We start from the raw sequence: 22,582 nt of genomic DNA on the forward strand, positions 1-22,582 counted from the left end.
AAAGCCGTATGATAGTCTGCAAAGAAGGGGTCACCTGTACTGGGCCAGTCCTCTGCAGCTGGGGCATTCCCCACATCCGCATATTTACATACTTCTTGTATACATGTGGCTGCAGGATTAGGATTGGCCCAGTACAGATGACTGCTTCCTGGCAGACTCACTCATCTGGCTTCTGCATGGATTCAACACTCCCAAGCTCATCTCCACTCACACTGCACTTGTCAAACAGATAAAACAGAAACATTGAAGGTATTGTTAAAAGACCTAAAAGGAGAAAATAGGAGAAATTTATTGTTGGCGTTTGCATACACTTTAAGCCGCACTAACAAAGGACCCTGTGCCTTTTGCAGGGCTGCAGTGCATTGCCGCACACCTGCGATGCCATTCACAATAAATGGCACCTCAGCGCACTAATGAATGGAATACACTTTACTGTAGCATTCTGGTGTGAATAGTTCCTTAAGGCTCCTTTCAGACGGCCGCTCCGCTGCGGGACTTTTTTTTTTTTTTTCACAGAGCGGATGACATTTCTGTCATCCGCTCCGTATGCCCGCATATCATCCCATCCGTTTGCGGATGATATGCGGACATAATGTAAGTCTATGGGCATTGCGGATGTCAGCGGATGACACCGCTGACATCCGATTTTCCTTCCTTTCCGTTTTTTACACGGATGGAAAAATGGGGTTCTGTTCCATTCGTAAAAACGGAACAGAACTGAAAGGAGGAAAATCGGGTGTCAGCGGATGGTATTCCGCTGACATCCGCAGTGCCATTCACTTACATTAATGTCCGCAAATCATCCGCAAAATAATAGGATGATTTGCGGACACACGGAAAGCAGCGGAGCGGCCGTGTGAAAGGAGCCTTAGAAATTTCTAAGATCAGTGAGTGCACATTTTCAGTCATTGATTATAAACATTACCGGAGTATATTTCTTTATGTAAAATGTTTTTATTACATTTTTGCTGTTCAGTATTTTGATTTTTATTCTACAGATACAGGTTTTTCTTGTGTATGTCGAGCAGTACAGCCAGCTTCCCAAGTAAATGTCAGGAATAAGATTAGTTATCCACAGTCAGTCTGTTTTTATTCACTGTCATCAAAAATTATCCTGAAAATGTAATTGGGCAAATAAAAAAAATAAAAAAGTACCATGGACAGCACTCAGCAAATTATAATCAATTTGCGTAAACCCAGACTGTGAAAGAGGAAGAATGCAATTACTTCGCAGCACTGACAAGGATGGCTCCTTCCACTTCTATGTTTCTATTATACATAGATTGAAAGGTTATTTACACAATAAGTACATTAGGCTGTTCAGAATCCCATGTTAAGATATATCTGCAAATGTTTCTCAAAAATCAGTACTTTTTTTTTTTTTTTTTTCCTAATCTGGTAAACCGACACTTACCCCTACCTGTGAGTTTCACTTTTCATTTGGCACTTAACTTAGATGCTACTTATGCATTATAAACCTCACATGCCCAACTCAAAATTTCAGTAAAAAACAGAAGTAAATTTTAGGTTGCACAAAAACATAATAAATGACCCAAATTTTTTGGTTAAATATAAAAGCCAAGGTTGCACTGAGTAAATGGATACCCAGCATGTCCAACCTTAAATTTGCATGTGCCTGTAAAATGGCGACAAACTTCAGTACCCTATATTTTCCATAGGTGATGCTTTAACCACTTCCCACCTGCCCACCGTCAAATGACGGCGGAGCGGTGCGGCTCTTTTTCTTGGACGCCGTCCTATGACTGCGTACCAGAACAGCCTCTCTAACGCGCCTGCAGTGCAGGGATCATGGCCACGCCCTGTTTCTAGGACACGGTGCGACCCCTGATTTTGGTAAAGAGCCAATGACATGGCTCTTTACCCATGTGATTGGCTGTGTCCAATCACAGCCGGTCACATGTAAATGAGGAAGTGCTGTTTATCGGCTCTCCTCGCCTCACACTGTCAGAGTGTGTGGCGAGGAGAGCCGATCAGCGGCTCCTCCAAGGGGAACCTAGGAAAGGTATTTAGGGCACTGATCATCAGTGCCCTGATTACAGAAAAGAGAAAAAACCGTGCCCACCATCAGTGCCCATAGTGTTGCCAGACAGTGCGTGCTCATCAGTGCCACCTATCAGTGTCCATCAGTGCAGCATATTAGTACCTCCTTATCAGTGCACATCAGTGCAGCCTGTCAGTGCACATCAGTGAAGGAGAAACATTACTTATTTTCAAAATTTACTCACAGAAAATAAGAAAAACTTCTTTTTTTTTTTTTTTTCCTGTTTGTTTTTGTTTTTTTTTTTTGTAAGAAATAAAAAAAACCCAGCGGTGATTAAATAGAACCAAATGAAAGCAATATTTGTGTGAAAAAAAATGATAAAAATTTCATATGGGTGCAGTGTAGCATGACCGCGCCATTGTCATTCAAAGTGTGAGATCGCTGAAAGCTGAAAATTGGCCTGGGCAGGAAGGGGGTGAAAGTTCCCAGTATTGAAGTAGTTAAAAGCCCCCTAAAGGTCATCCGTTTAGCGTTACGGAGGAGGTCTGGTGCTAGAATGATTGCTCTCATTCCGGCATGTGCAGCGATATGTAACCTGTAGCAATCAGCATTTTTTGGCGTAGGTGCCCCTAACACGTGCATTGACATTTTTATGTGCGTATATATGGGGGGCGATTTTATTTTTTATGTGCTTGGGTGTAACTTTTAAGTTTTTTAAATTTTTTTGGGCCAAGGAAACTGTCAGCAGGGACCCAGAAGTGACGCTTCACGATCAGGAACCTTGAAGGGGAGAAAAGTGGACGTGTGTCCTCGCTCCTCCCTCCCCTTTACCCGCTAATGCCAGTCCCAGGCCCGCAGATGGGCAAGCTGAACCTGGGACTCATAGCCGGGGGGGGGCGCTCCCAACGGGTGTGTGGAAACATTCAGGTGGCAGCGCCCGAAAGACCAAAGCCAGGATGCAATTTCTTGTCACCATGACAACCTGGGATTTGTCGAGCCCCAAATTAGGCACAATTTGAGCCGTTTATGGCCAGCTTTAGCGTTTTTGAGTCTTTCATTGAAAACAGGATGTATTATTACAATCTCTCCTGTCCTATCGGTAAAAGCGTTAACTAATCCATTGTAAATCATCTGTTAGCCTGGAAGTTGGCACTGAATGCCCACCTTATCTTTTAGAGGTCATCATGTTCTCACCTGGCTGCCAACACAACTAGACTGGATTTTGCTCTTTTTTGCAATCCTAATATGATGGCGGTTTTAGTGCTCTTGTCTTTCAGTTGAATCCTTTTTTTTTTTTTTTTGTCCCTGTATAGCTTTGTATTTCTACATGCTTGCATTTCCACAGTTGGATTGTATTTCATATGTATTCTAGATTGTTCCTCTAGTCTAGTGGCAGTCTTTGTATCAAAGAATGTGATTAACAACCTTAAATGCATTATAAACCTTCCTACCTGCACCTTGTGGTTTTTATCTTCATAAGAAGTGCATTGATCCTGTAGCTTCATGGTGTCATTTGTTGCCCTGTATGCATAGTCTATAGCAGAGTAAATCTTCAAAATTCCCGTGTTGCCAATTTCTCTTTGTGCTTCACTGCTTCCGGACCGCCCGCCACATATATACTGCGGCAGTGTGGCCCGTCTGCGCAAAATCACTTAAATGTATGTGATTTTGAGCATGCAATCTGGGACGCATTAATGCACCGCTCCTGCTGGGTCCAATCTCTGGGGCTTGCCGATCGTTCGGAGGAAAGGCAGAATGGCGGTCTGCCTATATAAACAAGGCAGACCGCTGTTCTGTCAGGGAATAAAAGAGAGATCTTGTATTTCAGCTAAGCAGAAACACTGATCACTCTCTTCGTCCAGTGCATCCACTCCCCCCACAGTTAGAAAGCACTCCCTAGGAGCACACTTAACCACTTAATCGCCCCTGGTTTAAACCCCTTCCCTGCCAATGTCATTTATACAGTGACAGTGCATTTTTTTTTTTTTTTTTAGCACTGATCACTGTATTAGTGTCACTGGTCCCCCCCCAAAAAGTGTCACTTTGTGTCAGATGTGTCTGCCTCAATGTCGCAGTAATGACACAAAAAAACGGGTATGATGGCGCTCCCGGACAAAACGGCACAAAAAAACTTTGGGATCTTAAATAATCAAACTTGTTTATTAAAATCAATTTAAAATAAGCTCCTAGTCAGGGAAAGCCAATGGTGTGCCAAGGGTGCAGTGCTCAGCAAACAGATGTGATACCAAAGAAGACAACTCCAAAGCAAGGAGGACCCAGAGGCAGGGAGACAACGCCTTACCACCTGTAAATCCTGAACGGTGTGGCACTTGTAGATGGACTAGCTGCCTCGGTCAGATCGGGAACCTTCACTGCAAATGTGCCTCCGGGCTGGACGATGCCTGAGGTGAGGAAAAGAGGCTGACGGGGGGATAAGATGCTCAAACCCCGGCGAACAACTCCGGTGGCGGTGCGCGCCCGAGGCGGCAGCAGCCGCTGGTCGTCAGTCCCTGCTGACGTGGCGCCGGAAGATGACGTCACCAGGCGCCTGGCGCAGACGTGCGCACCGGGAACTGCAGCACCGATGTAGCCGGGAGTGTGGAGGCAGCTTACCGAGGGCACAGCTGTAGAGTGCAACCAAGGATCACCTGGCGGAGCTATTAAGGGATGCGATAGATAGAGGAGATGACATGTTTCGGGCCAAGCCCTTCTTCAGATCTGCGCCATCATACCCGTTTTTTTGTGTCATTACTTTCTCCTCCCAGTTGGGATCTGGGTTAGGGTAGGCAGCAGCCCGGACTTGGTCGTGTAATTCATGGTGGACCCCTTTGGACATTGTCCGACCCCATTGTTCCAGCCCTGCCGTCTGATCACCGGCACCACAGCGCCAGGATTTTCTGTTTACACTCAATGTCGCAGTCCAGCTAAAAATCGCTGATTGCCGCCATTACTGGTAAAAACAATAAAAAAAGAAAAAAGTCCATAAATCTGTCCCATAGGTTGTAGACACTGTACATTTTGTGCAAACCAATACATTTTGCCCTTATTGTGATTTTGGTAAAAAAAAAAAAAGTGTAGCAGAATACATATTGGCTTAAATTATTTAAACAATTTTTTGATTTTTTTTTTTTATTATTTTTATTTGATATGTTTTCATAGCAGAAAGTAAAAAAATGTTTTTCTTTTTTTTTTTTTTTTTTTTTTTTTCAAAATTGTCGGTCTTTTTGGTTTATAGTGCAAAAAAAAAAAAAAAGCCGCAGAGGTGATCAATTACCACCAAGAGAAAGCTCTATTTGTAGAGGAAATATAAATTTCATAACCATATGAATTTAAACATAAATTTTTTTGGGGTACAGGGTTGCATGACGGCGCAATTGTCAGTTAAAGCAATGCAGTGCCGTATCGCAAAAAATGGCCTGGTCAGGAAGGAGGGGGGGGGGGGGGTGAAGTTTTTAAACATGAGGCATTGCTCTGCACAGATGACCCCTGCCTGTCTTGTAATCTAAGAACTGACACTTTCTGTGAAGAAGCTATATATCAAACAATCCTTGGCTCTCTGTCTAGTGTTCTGCAGCTGAGAGCTTAAGAGTAATTCGACCTGACACAGCCACAAGGAGGCTGAACACTGTAGAAAAGAGATGTGCTTAAATCGCGTTAACACTCCCACATTAGTGGTTCAAATGGCGAGGAGGCTGTGTGACCTGGAAGAAGAAGCTGCCTGTCCCTCTAGACAAGATGGTGAAATGATAAGAGGTGCGCCGAATGGAAATTGTGGTACCGAAAATGCAGGATGCACTTGGCTGAAAACCGAAAATGACAGTTTTTAAAAAAATCTATATTTTTTATATATAAATGTATTCAACTTTTTAATTAATATCATGAATGTAAATGAATATAGAGTTATTGGCCATTATTGGCACCTGGAGAAAAATGTATCTCTATCTTCACACTGCTCAGTTGCGCTTCTATTGTGGTGTTAAAAAATCCTTGCTGCATTTTTGGTCAGTTAAAAAAAAACGAACCTCCCCATTGAGATGTATTGAAACTGCAGCAAGAACATAAACAATAACGCACCCATGTTACGTTTTTCATGCAGTTTGAGTCACATGACCTATGAAAAGCAAACTATAAGTACAGTAAAATCGCTGCAAAATCTTGTGCGTTTTCAGCGCCATTATGTGCACCTTTTCTCCTATCAGTAAAATGACAATTAACGCCATTTTCGGCTGAAGTTTCGGTGCATCTCTAAAATGAATACATGGACTTGGGGGGGATTGATCAGCCATGACGCTGCAAACTGCAGCCACAACACAGGGAATATACTAATGCCTAAATAAAACATTTCCTATGTGTGCTGGTCAGATTAGGTGATCCAGGGTGCATTCAGGGCCATGCACATGCATGGATGTCACATTGGGAGCAGCAGCATGCACGGCTGTCACAATACACAAACAGTGACTGGAAGCAGTCATTGTTCAGCCAAGAATTTTCTGGCTGGCTCCTTCCATTTTCAGTTTAAAGGTTGTTGTGTGGGAGGATGATGACAGGGCCACCCACAGATTGAATTTCAGCCAATTGCAAGCAAAGTTAACCACTTCGGACCACCCGCTGCAGTTATACGTCACTATTTTGATGTTAAATACAGTAAAACCTTGGTTTGAGAGTAACTTGGTTTGAGAGCGCTTTGCAAGACAAGCAAATTTTTTAAATACATTTTGACTTGATATACAAGCGATGTCTTGATATACAAGTAGCGTTATGTATAAAAAAGAAGAGAGGAGCCTCTAAAGTGTAGCAATATGGTTACATTTAATGAAGGTTCAATATTTAGCAACTCACATGGTTGATGATTAAAACAGGCACATCTAAGTATGCAGGCATCCGGAGTAAAGCTGTCCACATAGACCATCCTCCGCACTGCCATCTTCATCATCCCTTCCCCGCTGCACTCCACGAGTGATTCAAAGCCTCACTTTCAGATCACTCTACTGCAGGCTTTTCTTCCCGGTCACGATTGCAGACTGACAGTGGTGAGAGCCGGTGGTTCAGAAGATGGTCTATGTGGACAGCTTTACTGCAGATGCCTGCATACTTAGATGTGCCTATTTTAGTCATCAACCATGTGAGTTGCTAAATGTTGAAACTTCATTAAATGTAACCATATTGCTACACTTAGAGGCGCCTCTCATCTCTCTTATATTCTGTAGCTCTGCTAGATTTTGCTTCTAATCCCCTTGGGAAGGCTGCGTATTGTGGATGGACATTTTATGGTTACACAACCTATCACATTGCTATAATCTTTGTATATAGACTATAAACTGAAGGACTTGTGGAACGAATCATCTGAGTTTCCATTATTTCTTATGGGGAAATTCGCTTTGATATAAGAGTGCTTTGGATTACAAGCATGTTTCCAGAACGAATTATGCTCGTAATCCAAGGTTTTACTGTACTGGGATTATAGCAGCAGATAGATGCCATAACCCCAGTATTTTTTTACTGGGCGGTTGTTCCTTTCTCATAAAAGTGGTCCCAGCGGCATAGTCGCCATGGAATCACTTTTATGGCCGGTGGGAGAGAGATGCCCCCCACCTTCCGTCGCTTCCTGGTCATTTTCCCTGCTTACCGGAGCCACCGGTAGCGGGGAAAATTATCCGGTCCTCTCTCCTTCTAGGCAGGAAGTCGAGTGAGGGCAAGCTGACTCTATGGCCTTGGAGGACCTGAGTGATGTCATACGTCGCTTCCTCCCAATGGCCTTAAAGGGCCCACTTTTTTTCATGATGGAAAAAATACTTTTTTTTTTTTTCCTTTTTAGTGTAGATGTGATCGTCTTTTTGACCCCAGATCTCACATTAAAGAGGACCTGTCCTGCTTATTTCTATTACAAGGGATGTTTACATTCCTTGTAATAGGAATAAAAGTGATCACAAATGAGTTTTTTTACAGGGACAGTGTAAAAAGGTAAACTAAATAAAAGAAAAAGTAAGCGCCCTGTCCCTCTGAGCGGACGAAGCGAGGGCATGCGCAAGTTGCGCCCACATATGTAAACGATGTTTAAACCACACATGTGAGGTATCCCCACGATCGTTCAAGCGAGAGCAATAATTGTAAATGGAGACCTCCTCAGTAACTCTAAGCTGCTAACATGTAGACATTTTTTTAAAGCGTCTACGGATATTTTTAAGTACCAATGTTTGTCGCCATTCCACGAGCGTGCGCAGTTTTGAAGCATGACATGATTGTCTATTTATTCGACATAACATTATCTTTCACATTATAGAAAAAAATGGGCTAACCTTACTGTTTGTTTTTTTTTTTTAAATTCTTTCCAAAAAAAATTGCGTTTGAAAGACCACTGCGCCAAAACCGCGTGACAAATATTGCAACGACCGCCATTTTATTCTTTAGAGTCTTTGCAAAAAAAAATAAATTTTTATATTTATTTATTATGTTTGGGGGTTAAAGTCATTATCTAACAAAAAATACTGATTTTAACTTGTAAACAACAAGTGTCAGCAATAGGCCGGGTCATTGAGTGGTTAAAGCAGAACTCATCCCATTAAGTTAAAGAACGACGGGATAGTGCTAAAATCTGTACAGTAGTCATATTTTGATAGATGAGCCAAACTGCTAATGGGCTTTTTCATTTAATTCCTATAAATAAAGCTTTGTATGAAACTCGCTGCTTTAAAAATCAGTGATGTCATTTTTCGTACAGTTTTCTTCTTGAATCCCTGGACTCTGGTAGGAGGGATCTTAGAAGTGGTGATGTCACTTTCTGTTAGTGTTCGTTGCCACTCACTGAGACTACAAATCCCATCATGCCCTTTGATTTAGTCTAGAGTGGGCAGGACCATAGGCAGGTCATAGTGTTCTGCTCATAGCGCTCTGACACCGCCCACACACATCACTGCTCACTCTTCTCTTACTATTACATTTTATGAGTGTGATATCACTATATATTAACCCCACAGCATCCGGCATGGATGTGATGACCATTTTATAATCTGCAGGCACAGGCTGAGACTCTCAGTCTGTCAGAGGCTGCACAGACCAGGAGGCTTCTGGCCCAACAAACAGTTATGTAGCACTGTTTGGGGAACAGACGGGGCAGTCTGAGAGTACAGTGTCTGTCCGCCCACTGAAGCGAGTGGTGACGTACTTACCATCACCGCTTGATTTACAATGGACTACTGAGGGGAATGTACAAGTCCAGTGGCTGGGTGGAAAAAGGGCATATCAGCCACTGGTTTTGTGGTTATGAGGATAGAGGGCCTTTTATGTATTAACCACTTAACGATTTAACGACCGCACACATTGTACGGCAGACAGAGCTGCTGTATGCAAAGTTTAGGGTGTGCTGTGATTGTGCACAGCAGGAGCCTGTCAGCAAGTCCGGCCAATGATTCATGGCAGGGAAGTTTTGATCAGCTGTGTACTTTCACAGCCCAGAGCTCTGTACACAAGGAGGGAATCTGTCAGTTTCTCATCCCTGCAAAACAGGGATGAGAAATTTGAGAGATCATTAGTAAAATGCAGCACCCTGTACATACATAAACACTTGGAGAGGCACATAATTACCCCTTTATCGCCCTAGATGTTAACCTTTTCTCAGCCAGTTTAATTAGTATGATGTCAGTGGCAGTTGTTTCCCCAGCGTCAATTAGTGTCAGATTGTCTGCCACAATATTGCAGTCCTGTTATTGGTTGCTAATCACCGCCATTGGTAGTATAAAAAAAATCGAGTTTATACAATATAGTTTTTTGGATGCTATAACTTTCACACAAACCAATCAATACACACTTAATGTGAATTTTTTTTCTTTTTTACTAAAGACATGTAGCAGATCATATTTTAGCCAAATCATTTTTGTTTTTTGTTATGGGTTATGTTTCATAGCAGAACGTAAAATAAGTGTGTAGGGGTGTGTGTGTTTTTTCAACATTTTTGGTCTTTTTATTTATTTTTTTATATTGCGAAAGATAACCCCAGTGGTGATAAAATACCACCAAGAAAATCTTTGTGTGAAAAATGATATAAATTTAGTTTGGATACAGTGTTGCATGACCGCGCAATTCTCAGTTAAAGTAGCTCAATGCTGAATAGTAAAAAATGTCCTGGCCATGAAGGGGGGTAAATCTTACGGAGCTGAAGTGGTTAAAGAATGCTGGATTTCTCAGGGAAAACAGGACTATGAACATTAACAATTTATTGAAAGGTATGACCGCATCTGGTTATCCCAGAGTTCTGCTTTAGGCTCCATTCACACCTGAGCGAATCGTTTTCAGGTGTTTGGAAGCAGGCATTGACATCTAACAAAAACGCTTGTAATCTGCAAAAAAAGAATCTCGTGTACTTTTTTGAGCTTCAGGCACCAAAACGCTCATATGTGAACAGGGGCCATTGAAATGAATGGGATTTTGCTTGTTGGGCGTTTGAGACTAAAAATATGAGCGTTTTTATGAGCTGCAAAATGCTCAGGTGTGAAAAGGGCATTAACCATTAACCAAAACTGTTACATTCAAGTTGTGCCAGGGATAATAACTGTCGCATTTTCTTGCACTCTTAACCACTTGCCGACCGCCGCACGACTATCTACGTCGACGGTCAGCCCCTCACAGGCAAACTGATGTAGGTCTACGTCGCTTGCTTGTGAGGGTCTAGGGAGCGAGCGCGCGCCCCCGGAGGCGCGCTCCCGCGTGGTCACGGACCCCCCCGCGCATGTGACCCGCAGACCCGATGTCCGCCGGCCACTCTGCGATCGGCGGGGGAAGAGGGAGAAAGTCAGGCAGCTTGTGTAAACAAGCTGCCTGTCATTCTCCTCGGTGTAAAGACACTGATCACACGGATCTACTATGTAGATCCGTTGATCAGTGTCCTTACAGCTCAAGCCACAGCCAATCACAGTAGAAAGCACGCCCCTAGGGACACACACAGCCCCTCCCTCCCAAATAAAGTTAACCCCTTCACTACCAGTGTAATTTTACAGTAACAGTGCATATGTATAACTGTAACTGTAGTAATGTCACTGGTAACCCCAAAAGTGTCACAAATGTCAGTCAAGGGTCCGATCTGTCCGCCCCAATGTCGCAGTACCGCAAAAAAAATTGCAGATCGCCGCCATTACGCGTTAAAAAAAAACCAACAAAAATGACAAAAATCTTTCCCTTTGTTAGTAAACGCGATAACTTTTGCGCAAACCAATGAAAATACGCTTTTTGCGATTTTTTTTTTTTTTTTTTTTTTTTTTTTTTCACCAAACATAGGTAGCATAAAACAAATTGGCCGAAAATGTTAAAAAATTTTGATTTTTACATTTTTTTGGGGGGAATTTCATATAAAAAAATGTGAAAAATATTGCTATTTTTGCAAAATTGACGCTCTTTTTTTGTTTATAGCGCATGATCAAAAAATCGCACAGGTGATCAAATACCACCAAAAGAAAGATCTGTTTGTGGGGAAAAAAAGGACTCCAAATTCGTTTAGGTACAGCATCGCACGACCGCGCAATTGTCCGTTAAATTCACGCAGTGCCGAATCGCAAAATACCCCCTGGTCGTTTAGCAGCCAAATCCTCCGGGGCTTAAGTGGTTAACTGAACGATCAAGCCATCAAATGTCTGGTGTCATAACTGATCCTATGTGCAGCACCCTTCCAGCTGCAGATCAGAGAAGAGAAGATGGCCTGAGCTTTAAGGCCCCTTTCACACGGGCGCACCGTTCAGATCCGCCTGTCAGTTTTTTTTGATGGATCTGAATGGTGCATCTCTATGGGGCATCGGATGTCAGCGGAGACATGTCCGCTGACATCCGATCCGTCCAATCTGGACGGATGGAAACCCTATTTTCCATCCATCCAGCGGATCGGATGAAAACGGACCGACAGTCCGTTCCCATCCGATTCCCCCATAGAGGTTCATGGGGACCTGAGAGTTGTGTCTCCACACACAGCGCGGAGACACAGTTGTCGTCCGCCTGCTCAGCGGGTGATCGGCGGATCGATCCACCCCTGAGTGAAACGGAGTCCAGCCGACAGACGGATAGTGTGAAAGAGCCCTAAAGGAGAGGGTTTAGTTACACTTTAACTGATGCTGCTAAATTTGTTGTGTGCATCTGCTCATCAATGAGCTCTGGTAATAAATGAGTTAATGTCCTATATTTAATAACTATGAATGTTCCTTTTGGAGAGCTTTGTTTTGATTAGGAAGAGTCTAGAGATGGATGTGAGAATTCATAAATGCTGCGTGTAATGTTGACTCTTCCATCACCCAATAATCGATGGCTTCAACATGACTGATCATTTTTCTTTTAAAGTCTGATCTGCCGGTCACTGTTTATTTTCAGCATGTAGACAGCTTGCTCTGTATTGTTCTTGATGTATATGTCAATGTTTTACCAGTATGCAGGCTGTGTACTGACTGCTTTGCTTGTAGCGTCATAAAGACAAATGGGTTTCCTGGGCTTGGTGCTGTGCAGTGGGTTTCTTCACAACTATTAAAATCGAAGCTGTGTTCTAATATTACCAGTATGATATTCATAAATCTATACCATGTGCACCTTGTAGTGGTTGGAAGTTAGTTGATAGTGTTTTTTTTTTTTAAAATAGAATGGAATATTATGCTGTGTCCATTTATGATCCCAGTTGATGGGACTATTGTACAGGAGGTGGTACCGTGTTTCCCCGAAAAGAAGACCGGGTCTTATATTAATTTTGGCTACAAAAAACACACTAGGGCTTATTTTCAGGGGATGTCTTATTTACAGTATGTACAAGACGATCTTAAAGTGACTGTAACCCTAAAATAAATAAATATCCTGATCCTTTAACCTCCTTAGCGGTATTCACAAGTGTGGCTCGGGGTTAATTTTCAGTACCAAAAGCGGTAACCCCGAGCCACACTCACCTTCCCTGCGATCCCCCGTCGTCGTCCCCGCCATCCTCCCACTCTCTCACCGCTCTGTGCTCTGCAGATGCCGGCACTTGCCTTCCGGTTCCCTTTCCTGCGAGCGTTGCGACGCAGGGGGGTGGAACCGGTGGCAAACTTAAAAATGTAAATACACTAAATGACATGATACCAAGTTGTGATCCTAACGGATTACACTGCATCATGTCATTTCACCACAGGATTTAACCTGGTGACTTTTCCAGTGCCCTGCCTGTGCTTTTCCAGTGCTCTGTGCTCTGGAAAATGGAGAACGACCATGGCATCCAAAAAGCGTTTTTTGCGCAAAAGCGCTTTTAGACGAACTAGAAAACGGCAACGGCGAAACTGAGTTACTTGAAGAACTGAGCGATAGCGATTCATGGGAAAATTCATCACGGAAAGTGACAACAGCGACGATTCTGATGTCTCTTTCTGGCACATCGCTTGTGGAATTTGGGAATTATATCAAATGATTCTTCAGAATTTCCAGCGAAGCGATGTGCCAGAAAGAGACATCGGAATCGTCACTGTCGTCACTTTCCGTACCTGACAATGAATTTTCCCACGAGTCGCTATCGCTCAGTTCTTCAAGTAACTCTGTTTTTCCGTCGCTGTTTTCCAGTTAATCTAAAAGTGCTTTTGGGCAAAAAAACGCTTTTTGGACGCCATGATCGTTCTCTATTTTCCAGGCACAAAGAACTGGAAAAGTCACCAGGGGAAATCCTGTGGTGAAATGTCATGATACAGTGTAATCCGTTAGGATCACAGCTTTGTATCATGTCTTTTGGTTTATTTACATTTTTGAAATTGCCGCCGGTCCCAACCCCCCCTGCGTCGCAGCGCTCACAGGGGAGGGAACCAGAAGACAGGTGCCGGCATCGGCCGTGCACAGAGCGAGAGGATGGCTGGAGGACGCTGGGGGATCGCAGGGGAAGGTGAGTTTTAAAATATAAAACCGATTTCCATGCAAAGCAATGTACCGCTTTTAGCATAGAAATCTGGGCATAATCAGACTGCCAGGGAGGTTAAAGCATGATAGACAGCACAGTGCTTGTGCTGTGTCATTTAGCGCCCTCTATGTTCTAAAAAACCTGGAATAAAACAATAACTAACAAAAAAAAAAAAAAAATGTTCTTCTCCCCTCTCTCCCTGTCAGCTCAGGAGTCAGCATTATGGCATTCTGCAATCCCAAAAATAAACCTTGGATAAAGTCATTGTAAAATTATGTAATTGATTTTGTAAAAAGATTATGTAATGTGCAGTGGGTCTTTTTGTAACATTATTGTGGAAAATACCTTTTTTACAGCGCCGCTGGGCACTCACGTGACCCTCCGGAGCTCTACTTTCCCTCTGCGAATACTGCAGAGGGAGGGCCTGAGATCAAGGATTTTACTAGGGCTTATTTTTGTGGTAGGGCTTATTATGCATCCATCCCTGAAAATCATGCTAGGTCTCATTTTCGGGGTTGGACTTATCTTGCAGCCATCCCTGAAATCATTCTAGGTCTTATTTTCAGGGAAACAGGGTATACAGCTTGGAAAAACAACACTTTTTGAAGAAAACCTGCAAATCTAGTGTTTCACACAGAATGGTTTGAAATATTGTAACTCCAGTACTGTATGTTGTGCTTTTGATACTCTGGGATCACATCTAAAAAATGCCAATTGTTTGATAATATTTTTAAAGCTAAAAATCAGTATAAAAAAAAAGCATTTGGTTAAAAATCTAAATCCGTGGCTATCCGTGATTTTTTTGATGCTCGTTTATTTTCTTTTTAAGTACTTTTTCAATAAATCCTTACTTTGGTTTGAACATACTTCACTAAGCGCCTCTTATTTCATACGGTGGTCAACTTCTTATGATCGGGGTTCACATTGTGGAGTGTTTTCCTTTCTGGAGGATTGATGTGGAGCTCTGATACGGTTTTCCTGTGTGACGGGGATGATGCCACCTAGCCACATCCCGATGTAGAGCCGTCCATCTGTGATTTTGATGCTGGAGTTACATCTTTATTACATGCTCGGTTTAACTTACTTCTGGTAAGGAGATCAGCTTAAACTGGATACACACTATATAACTTTGTTTGATTTCCCTTAGATTTACCTTCAACTATGTAGTGCAAGGGCCTGCCTGATTGCATACAAATTGAAAGCGTTTAGGTTTGATCTCCATATTCTATGGTTTTAGTAAATCTAAAGATGATTGTATAGTGTGTATCCAGCTTTACACGGTGGTGTGGTGTGCTACTGAATCTGGTGTGGGTGCTCCTCTCTTCCTTTCATCACACATTGTGGACTGTTTATTTTAGTGCTGCATAAGGACTTTTTTTTTTTTTTTCTTTTTATTTTGTAATCAACAAAACAATGCCTGTTGCTATATATTTCTAATTTGTTTACCTTCATGTGTATATCTTGGATTGTTTTTACTAAAAAAAAAAAAAAAAAAAAATCTTAACCTACCTGGCTAGCTGGGATCAGTTAGCCCAATGTAATGTGGTAAAGCAGTAAGCAAAATATGTACATTTGGCATATAATTCTAAAATAGCTTTAGTCCCGGTTCACATTTCTGCGATGCGGGAACGTTGCGAGTATACAGTGCGTTATCGCATCCGCACCCCTGACAGTTCACACTGCCATATGCGTTACGCTGGGGGTGTCAATTAAAAGTGAACGACACTCCCAGATCAGATCTCATATCGCAGTGCGATCTGACAGTTCGCACAGAATCGGATCGCACTAGTGTGAACCCCCATGCGATCCGATTCTGCCGCAGACCAAAAAAAGGGTCCTGTGTGTGTTTTAGTGCGATTGCGGTACGCATTCAGCCATACAAACTGTATGGCTGAACTTGCACCGCACAGACATCGCATGTAATTTAGGAGCAGTGCGCTCCGAATTACATGCAATCTCTGTGATCGCACAAATGTGAACCACACTTAGTCTGCTTTTGGCTTTGGAACAATTTTTACTTTTTTTTTATTCCTTGCAGTTGTTTGTCGGGAGTCCAGTACCATTAGGCTACGTTCACATCTAGATGTTACTATTTTTACAGGTGTTTTTTCGGGTGTTTTACAGGCGTTTTGTGCAGGCGTTTTTAGGTTGACAAGTGACAAATGGAAAAAAATAAAACGCCTGTAATCTGCCAAAAAAGCTTATGTACTTTTTTGAGAATCAGGCGTTTTGCTTAACCTTCTTAGCGGTATTCCCGAGCGTGGCTCGGGGTTACATTTCAGAGCCAAAAGCGCTAACCCCGAGCCACACTCGGGGTACCGCCAGAAGCATCGCTGGATCCTGTAAAAGAGGTTTCTTACCTTGTCACCGGGATCCAGCGATGTCTCGTGGTGTCTCGCGGCGGATCTTCCTCCCGACCCTCTCCGTCCCCCCGGCTTCTGTCTCCTGCGACGTGACGTTCGCAGGAGGGTGGAACCGGCGGCAAATTCAAATGTAAAAACGCACCAAACACACTGATACCATTCAAAATAAAAAAAAAAAATCACATTAGTTTGCCCCCCAGTGGCCTTTCCTGCAGTTATACTGTACTTTTTATGTAAAAATATATATATATACGTAATTTTTGTGAATAAGCAGCCCAAACCAACTGTATACATTATTTATATAATATATGTGTGTTTATGTGTGTATATAATATATATATATATATATATATATATATATAATATGTATACAGTTGGTTTGGGCTGCTCATTCACAAGAATTACATGCAAAATAATGGTACCGCTTTCAGCACCTAAAATCCAAAAGAATCATACCGCCAGGGAGGTTAAGGCGATTGAACGCTCAGATGTGAACAGGGGCCATTGAAAAGAATTGGATTTGTCTTGAGGTATTTTCCCTCCTGCTCCTGGCACCAATCACTGGTTTACTTCAGGTGGACACAGTATAAGTAAAGCTAGGTTTACACAGTTTTTTTTTTTTTTTTTCAGTCTGTGGGGTTGAATGAAAAAATAAACCGGACAGATCCCTATATCAACACAAAGATGTTAATGCAGGGATCTCTCTGGCTGTGCTCTTACCTGCAGCTAATCACGAAAGCCCCCTCTGGGATTCTTGCAGGTAATCACAGGCAAGGTTTGTTCGCACCCATAAAGAAAAACTATAGGCAAACATTTTTCTTCCATTTTTGGATATAACCATCTGTGGCCAATTGTGGAGATTTCCCTTCATGTCCTGTCCCATAGCCAAACAGAAAGTGAGAAAATCTCTGCAAATTAAGGGAATTCCTCCCCCCCCCCCCCCCCAGGTCACCAGAACTAGTGTCACCATTGGAAGATTTCCCCTCTGTTACTTTTCTGTAAAAAAAAAAAAAAAAATTTAAGATTTTCTTTTACTTTTATTGATCCTTGATGGGGATACAGATGGCAAATTAAAATCACAGGTGTTCTAATCCCTCTCCACTCTATCCAAAACTAAAAAAAACAAACAAGTTTTGACTTTAGTTATACTTTAAGCGTAGTATAGGTACGTGATTTTGTGCAGGGGCTTTTGGGGGTGCGCGCGTCGTCGGTGCACCGCTTCTGCTGTGATTTAGACACAGCGAGAGCCACTCTGCGGGTCTGGCGACCCGTAATCATACTGGAGAATGACAAACAAGGTAGACGGATGTTCTGTCGCAGAGGAAGAGTGAGATCTTGTGTTTCAGCTAAGCTGAAACCTAGATCTCTCTTTTCCTCTAGCACATACATTCCCTAGAAGCACACTTAACCCCTTGATCACCCCTTGTGTTAACCCCTTCCCTTATACAGTAAATGTGCTTTTTTTTTTTTAGCACTGATCGCTGTATTGGTGTCACTGGTCCCCATAAAGTCTCCCTTAGTGTCCGATCTGTCTGCTGCAATGTGGCAGTCCTGCTAAAAATTGCTGATCACCGCCGGCGCCATTACTAGTAAAAACTTTAAAAAAAAAAAAAAATGGCATAAATCTATCCCATAGTTTGTGGACGCTATAACTTTTGCGCAAACCAATCAAAATACGCCTATTGGGGTTTTTGTGAGCAAAAATATGTAGCAGAATGCATATTGGCCTAAAATTTAGGCCCTAAATTGATGAAAAAGTTAGATTTTTAATTTTTTTTTATTGGGAATGTTTTATAGCAGAAAGTAAAAGTGTTTTTTTTTTTTTTAAATTGTCCGGCCTTTTTTTTTGTTTTATATCGCAAAAAAATAAAAACCGCAGAGGTGATCAAATACCACCAATAGAAAGCTCTATTTGTGGGGGGGGGGGGGAAACATCAATTTTATTTGGGTACAGTGTCGTAGGTCCATGCAATTGTCTTTTAAAGCAACGCAGTGCCGTATCGCAAAAAATGACCTGGTCATTAAGGGGGTAAAACCTTCAGAGCTGATTTGGTTAACATCCTGCCTCCCGCTCAATCTTAAGGTAGGAGAGTGAAGTGCAGAGGACACTGAGCATGTGCCCTCAACTTCTTTGGTCGACCATGGCGTGGCCTGTTCTGATTGAAACCTGTCCTGTTAAACCGCTGTATGGTCTTGGCCACCGTGCTGCAGCTCAGTTTCAGGGTCTTGGCAATCTTCTTCTTATAGCCTAGGCCATCTTTATGCAGAGCAACAATTCATTTTTTTTCAGATCCTCAGAGAGTTCTTTGCCATGAGGTGCCATGTTGAACTTCCAGTGACCAGTATGAGAGAGTGAGAGTGCCAACACCAAATGTAACACACTTGCTCCCCACTCACACCTGAGACCTTGTAACACTAACGAGTCACATGACACCGGGGAGGGAAAATGGCTAACGGATGTAAACGAATAAACTATGCAAAAATAGATGAAAAAACGGATACATTTTGACGTGACTGAACTGATGAACTGAACGGACCATATGTGTGAAAGAGGCCTTAATCAAGCTGTACACTCACTACTTTACATTGTAGCAAAGTGTCATTTCTTCAGTGATGTCACATGAAAAGATAATAAAATATTTACAAAAATGTGAAGGGTGTACTCACTTTTGTGAGATATTGTGTGTGAATGTATGTATGTATGTATGTATATGTATGTGTGTGTGTATGTATGTATGTATGTATATATATATGTATGTATGTATGTATATGTATATATATATATATATATATATATATATATATATATATATATATATATATATATATATATATATATATATATATATATATATACAGTGGGTACGGAAAGTATTCAGACCCCCTTACATTTTTCACTCTTTGTTATATTGCAGCCATTTGCTAAAATCATTTAAGTTCATTCTTCTTCCTCATGAATGTACACATAGCACCCCATACTGACAGAAAAACACAGAATTGTTGACATTGTTGCAGATTTATTAAAAAAGAAAAACTGAAATATCACATGGTCCTAAGTATTCAGACCCTTTGCTCAGTATTTAGTAGAAGCCCCCTTTTGATCTAATACAGCCAGGAGTCCTTTTGGGAAAGATGCAACAAGTCTTTCACACCTGGATTTGGGGATCCTCTGCCATTCCTCCTTGCAGATCCTCTCCAGTTCTGTCAGGTTGGATGGTAAACGTTGGTGGACAGCCATTTTTAGGTCTCTCCAGAGATGCTCAATTGGGTTTAAGCCAGGGCTCTGGCTGGGTCATTCAAGAACAGTCACGGAGTTGTTGTGAAGCCACTCCTTCGTTATTTTAGCTGTGTGCTTAGGGTCATTGTCTTGTTGGAAGGTAAACCTTCGGCCCAGTCTGAGGTTCAGAGCACTCTGGAGAACTTTTGTCCAGGATATCTCTGTACTTGGCCGCATTCATCTTTCCCTCGATTGCAACCAGTCGTCCTGTCCCTACAGCTGAAAAACACCCCCACAGCATGATGCTGCCACCACCATGCTTCACTGTTGGGACTGTATTGGACAGGTGATGAGCAGTGCCTGGTTTTCTCCTCACATACCGCTTAGAATTTAAGGCCAAAAAGTTCTATTTTGGTCTCATCAGACCAGAGAATCTTATTTCTCACCATCTTGGAGTCCTTCAGGACTCCATGCGGGCTTTCATGTGTCTTACACTGAGGAGAGGCTTCCGTCGGGCCACTCTGCCATAAAGCCCCGACTGGTGGAGGGCTGCAGTGATGGTTGACTTTCTACAACTTTCTCCCATCTCCTGACTGCATCTCTGGAGCTCAGCCACAGTGATCTTTGGGTTCTTCTTTACCTCTCTCACCAAGGGTCTTCTCCCCTGATAGCTCAGTTTGGCCGGACGGCCAGCTCTAGGAAGGGTTCTGGTTGTCCCAAACGTCTTCCATTTGAGGATTATGGAGGCCACTGTGCTCTTAGGAACCTTAAGTGCAGCAGAAATCTTTTTGTAACCTTGGCCAGATCTGTGCCTTGCCACAGTTCTGTCTCTGAGCTCTTCAGGCAGTTCCTTTGACCTCATGATTCTCATTTGCTCTTACATGCATTGTGATCTGGAAGGTCTTATATAGACAGGTGTGTGGCTTTCCTAATCAAGTCCAATCAGTATAATCAAACACAGCTGGACTCAAATGAAGGTGTAGAACCATCTCAAGGATGATCAGAAGAAATGGAAAGCATCTGAGTTAAATATATGAGTGTCACAGCAAAGGGTCTGAATACTTAGGACCATGTGATATTTCAGTTTTTCTTTTTTAATAAATCTGCAACAATGTCAACAATTCTGTGTTTTTCTGTCAGTATGGGGTGCTATGTGTACATTCATGAGGAAGAAGAATGAACTTAAATGATTTTAGCAAATGGCTGCAATATAACAAAGAGTGAAAAATTTAAGGGGGTCTGAATACTTTCCGTACCCACTGTATATATATATGTGTGTGTGTGTGTATATGTATGTATGTATGTATGTATGTATATATATATATTTAGAGTACATTTCTAAACCCTTAAATGTAGGTAATGACCTCTCAATAGGTGAAATTCAGACTGGATGTTTGGCTGTGATTAGGGCCATTTAGTATAGCTTTGTTTAGAAAAAGCAGAAGTGTGGTAATCCAATTAGAAGCTATAATTACAGCTATACTAATAGAAACAATACTGAACCTGCTTTAGGAATTAATCAATGCAGGGAAAGGTGATATGAGAAGCATAATAAAAGTAGTTCGTACCCTGATAACTTGTCTTTAGAAAAGCACACTTCTCACAGGGACCACACTTCTCACAGGGACCACACTTCTCACAGGGACCACACTTCTCACAGGGACCACACTTCTCACAGGGACCACACTTCTCACAGGTGCATTGATATGGCTTCCACATGTGCAAATGCAGGCAACTTTTGCTGCCAGGTGTCCCTTTTGCACTTAAATTAAGACTGACTATATGTTTGTAATATATCATATATATGGTTGTGTGTGTGTGTGTCTCTAACATTTTTACCATTAATCAAGTTCTTTTTTTCTCTTTTTCTTTCAGTACAGTGCGGTGGACACCAATCCCATCTCCCTGTATGTTATGCACCCATTCTGGAACTTTATAGTCAAAGTGAGTATTTATTTTATTTAAAACTATACTCCAAACCCTAAGGCCTCTTTCAGACAGATTGGACTGATCCCCTCTGTGCAGGCGGATGACAGGTCAGTGTCTGCTCTGCTATGCAGAGCAGACATGGACCCAGCCTGCTGTTCTCTATGGAGTGGTCACATGGAAACGGACAGCGTATCCGTTTCCATTCGATCCGCCGGATGGATGGCGAACGTATCCCCATCTGTCTGTTTTTAGCAGACCCGATCGGATGCTGGAGAAGAGAGGGAGTGGTCATGTAGTCCTAAAACACTCCATGTCCTAACCTATACTGTTCAGTATGGTTGTCACCCTAGGACAGTAAGTGTGAGTTAATGGGAGGATTATCAGGTAAAAAAAAATAATAAAATAAAGGGGAAAAACTAATCCAAATACGGCCTCTAAGAACTGGTACGCTGCAATACTATCAATTTTTGTTCTTGAACTTAGATATGCTTTAAAGCTAAACTCCAGGAAAACAAAAAGTCTTCCCTCACATTGGGGCTGTGCCTGCAGTGCTACAGTTAACTATTTACCCGATTTTCTGTGCTGCTAGGCTGGTCCCTGCATCTTCTTCTTTCTTATGTGTCGGGGGTCTAAGGTCCTTTGACATCACCAGGACCGATATGGGGCCTATAGCCCTGTATTGGACGTGTGGGTGCTAAGGGACAGTTCAGTGTACAGGAGAGCATTGTCTGCTGGGGTAGTAGATAATTGGGCAAGTAAAACTGCTGTTCCCATTTCCTAGATAGAAAGGAGAAGCAAATCCTTGCAGTGCGGAGACTTTTTGTTTTCCCAGAATTGGATTATGTTTCCGGATGTGTGCACTGCAGGAGAAGCTCTATCCAGAAGAAGGTCCTATGTCCTAGGCTATTCGTTTACACCCGTTTACTCAGACATGTTTACACAGAAATTGTTCTTAGATTACATTCTTGCTACCAATGTTATGTTATTTCAAATCTTTCTCTTCCAGTTTGTTCCCACATGGCTGGCTCCCAATTTAATCACTTTCAGCGGTTTCTTGCTGCTAGTCTTCAATTTCCTGATGATGGCGTTCTTTGATCCTGACTTCTATGCATCCGGTATGTTAGTAGACACCATCTCTTTACTGATCTGCCACATTCCTTACACTGAGCACAAATATCACACCAGGGTGGTGAACC

General features: G+C 42.3%; 1 protein-coding gene across 1 annotated transcript in view; it reads left to right on the plus strand.

Annotated features, from left to right (window-relative positions):
- Window positions 1-22,582, plus strand: part of SELENOI (selenoprotein I) — a 78,703-nt gene that overhangs the window by 31,918 nt on the left and 24,203 nt on the right. Inside the window, exons 2-3 of the mRNA XM_082252169.1 lie at window positions 21,333-21,401; window positions 22,393-22,501. Coding sequence (XP_082108295.1) covers window positions 21,333-21,401; window positions 22,393-22,501 — 178 coding nt within the window. The remainder of the gene's footprint in view (window positions 1-21,332; window positions 21,402-22,392; window positions 22,502-22,582) is intronic.

The sequence above is a fragment of the Pelophylax lessonae genome (assembly GCF_965119305.1).
Source record: "Pelophylax lessonae genome assembly, chromosome: 3".
NCBI classification, from domain to species: Eukaryota; Metazoa; Chordata; class Amphibia; order Anura; family Ranidae; genus Pelophylax; species Pelophylax lessonae.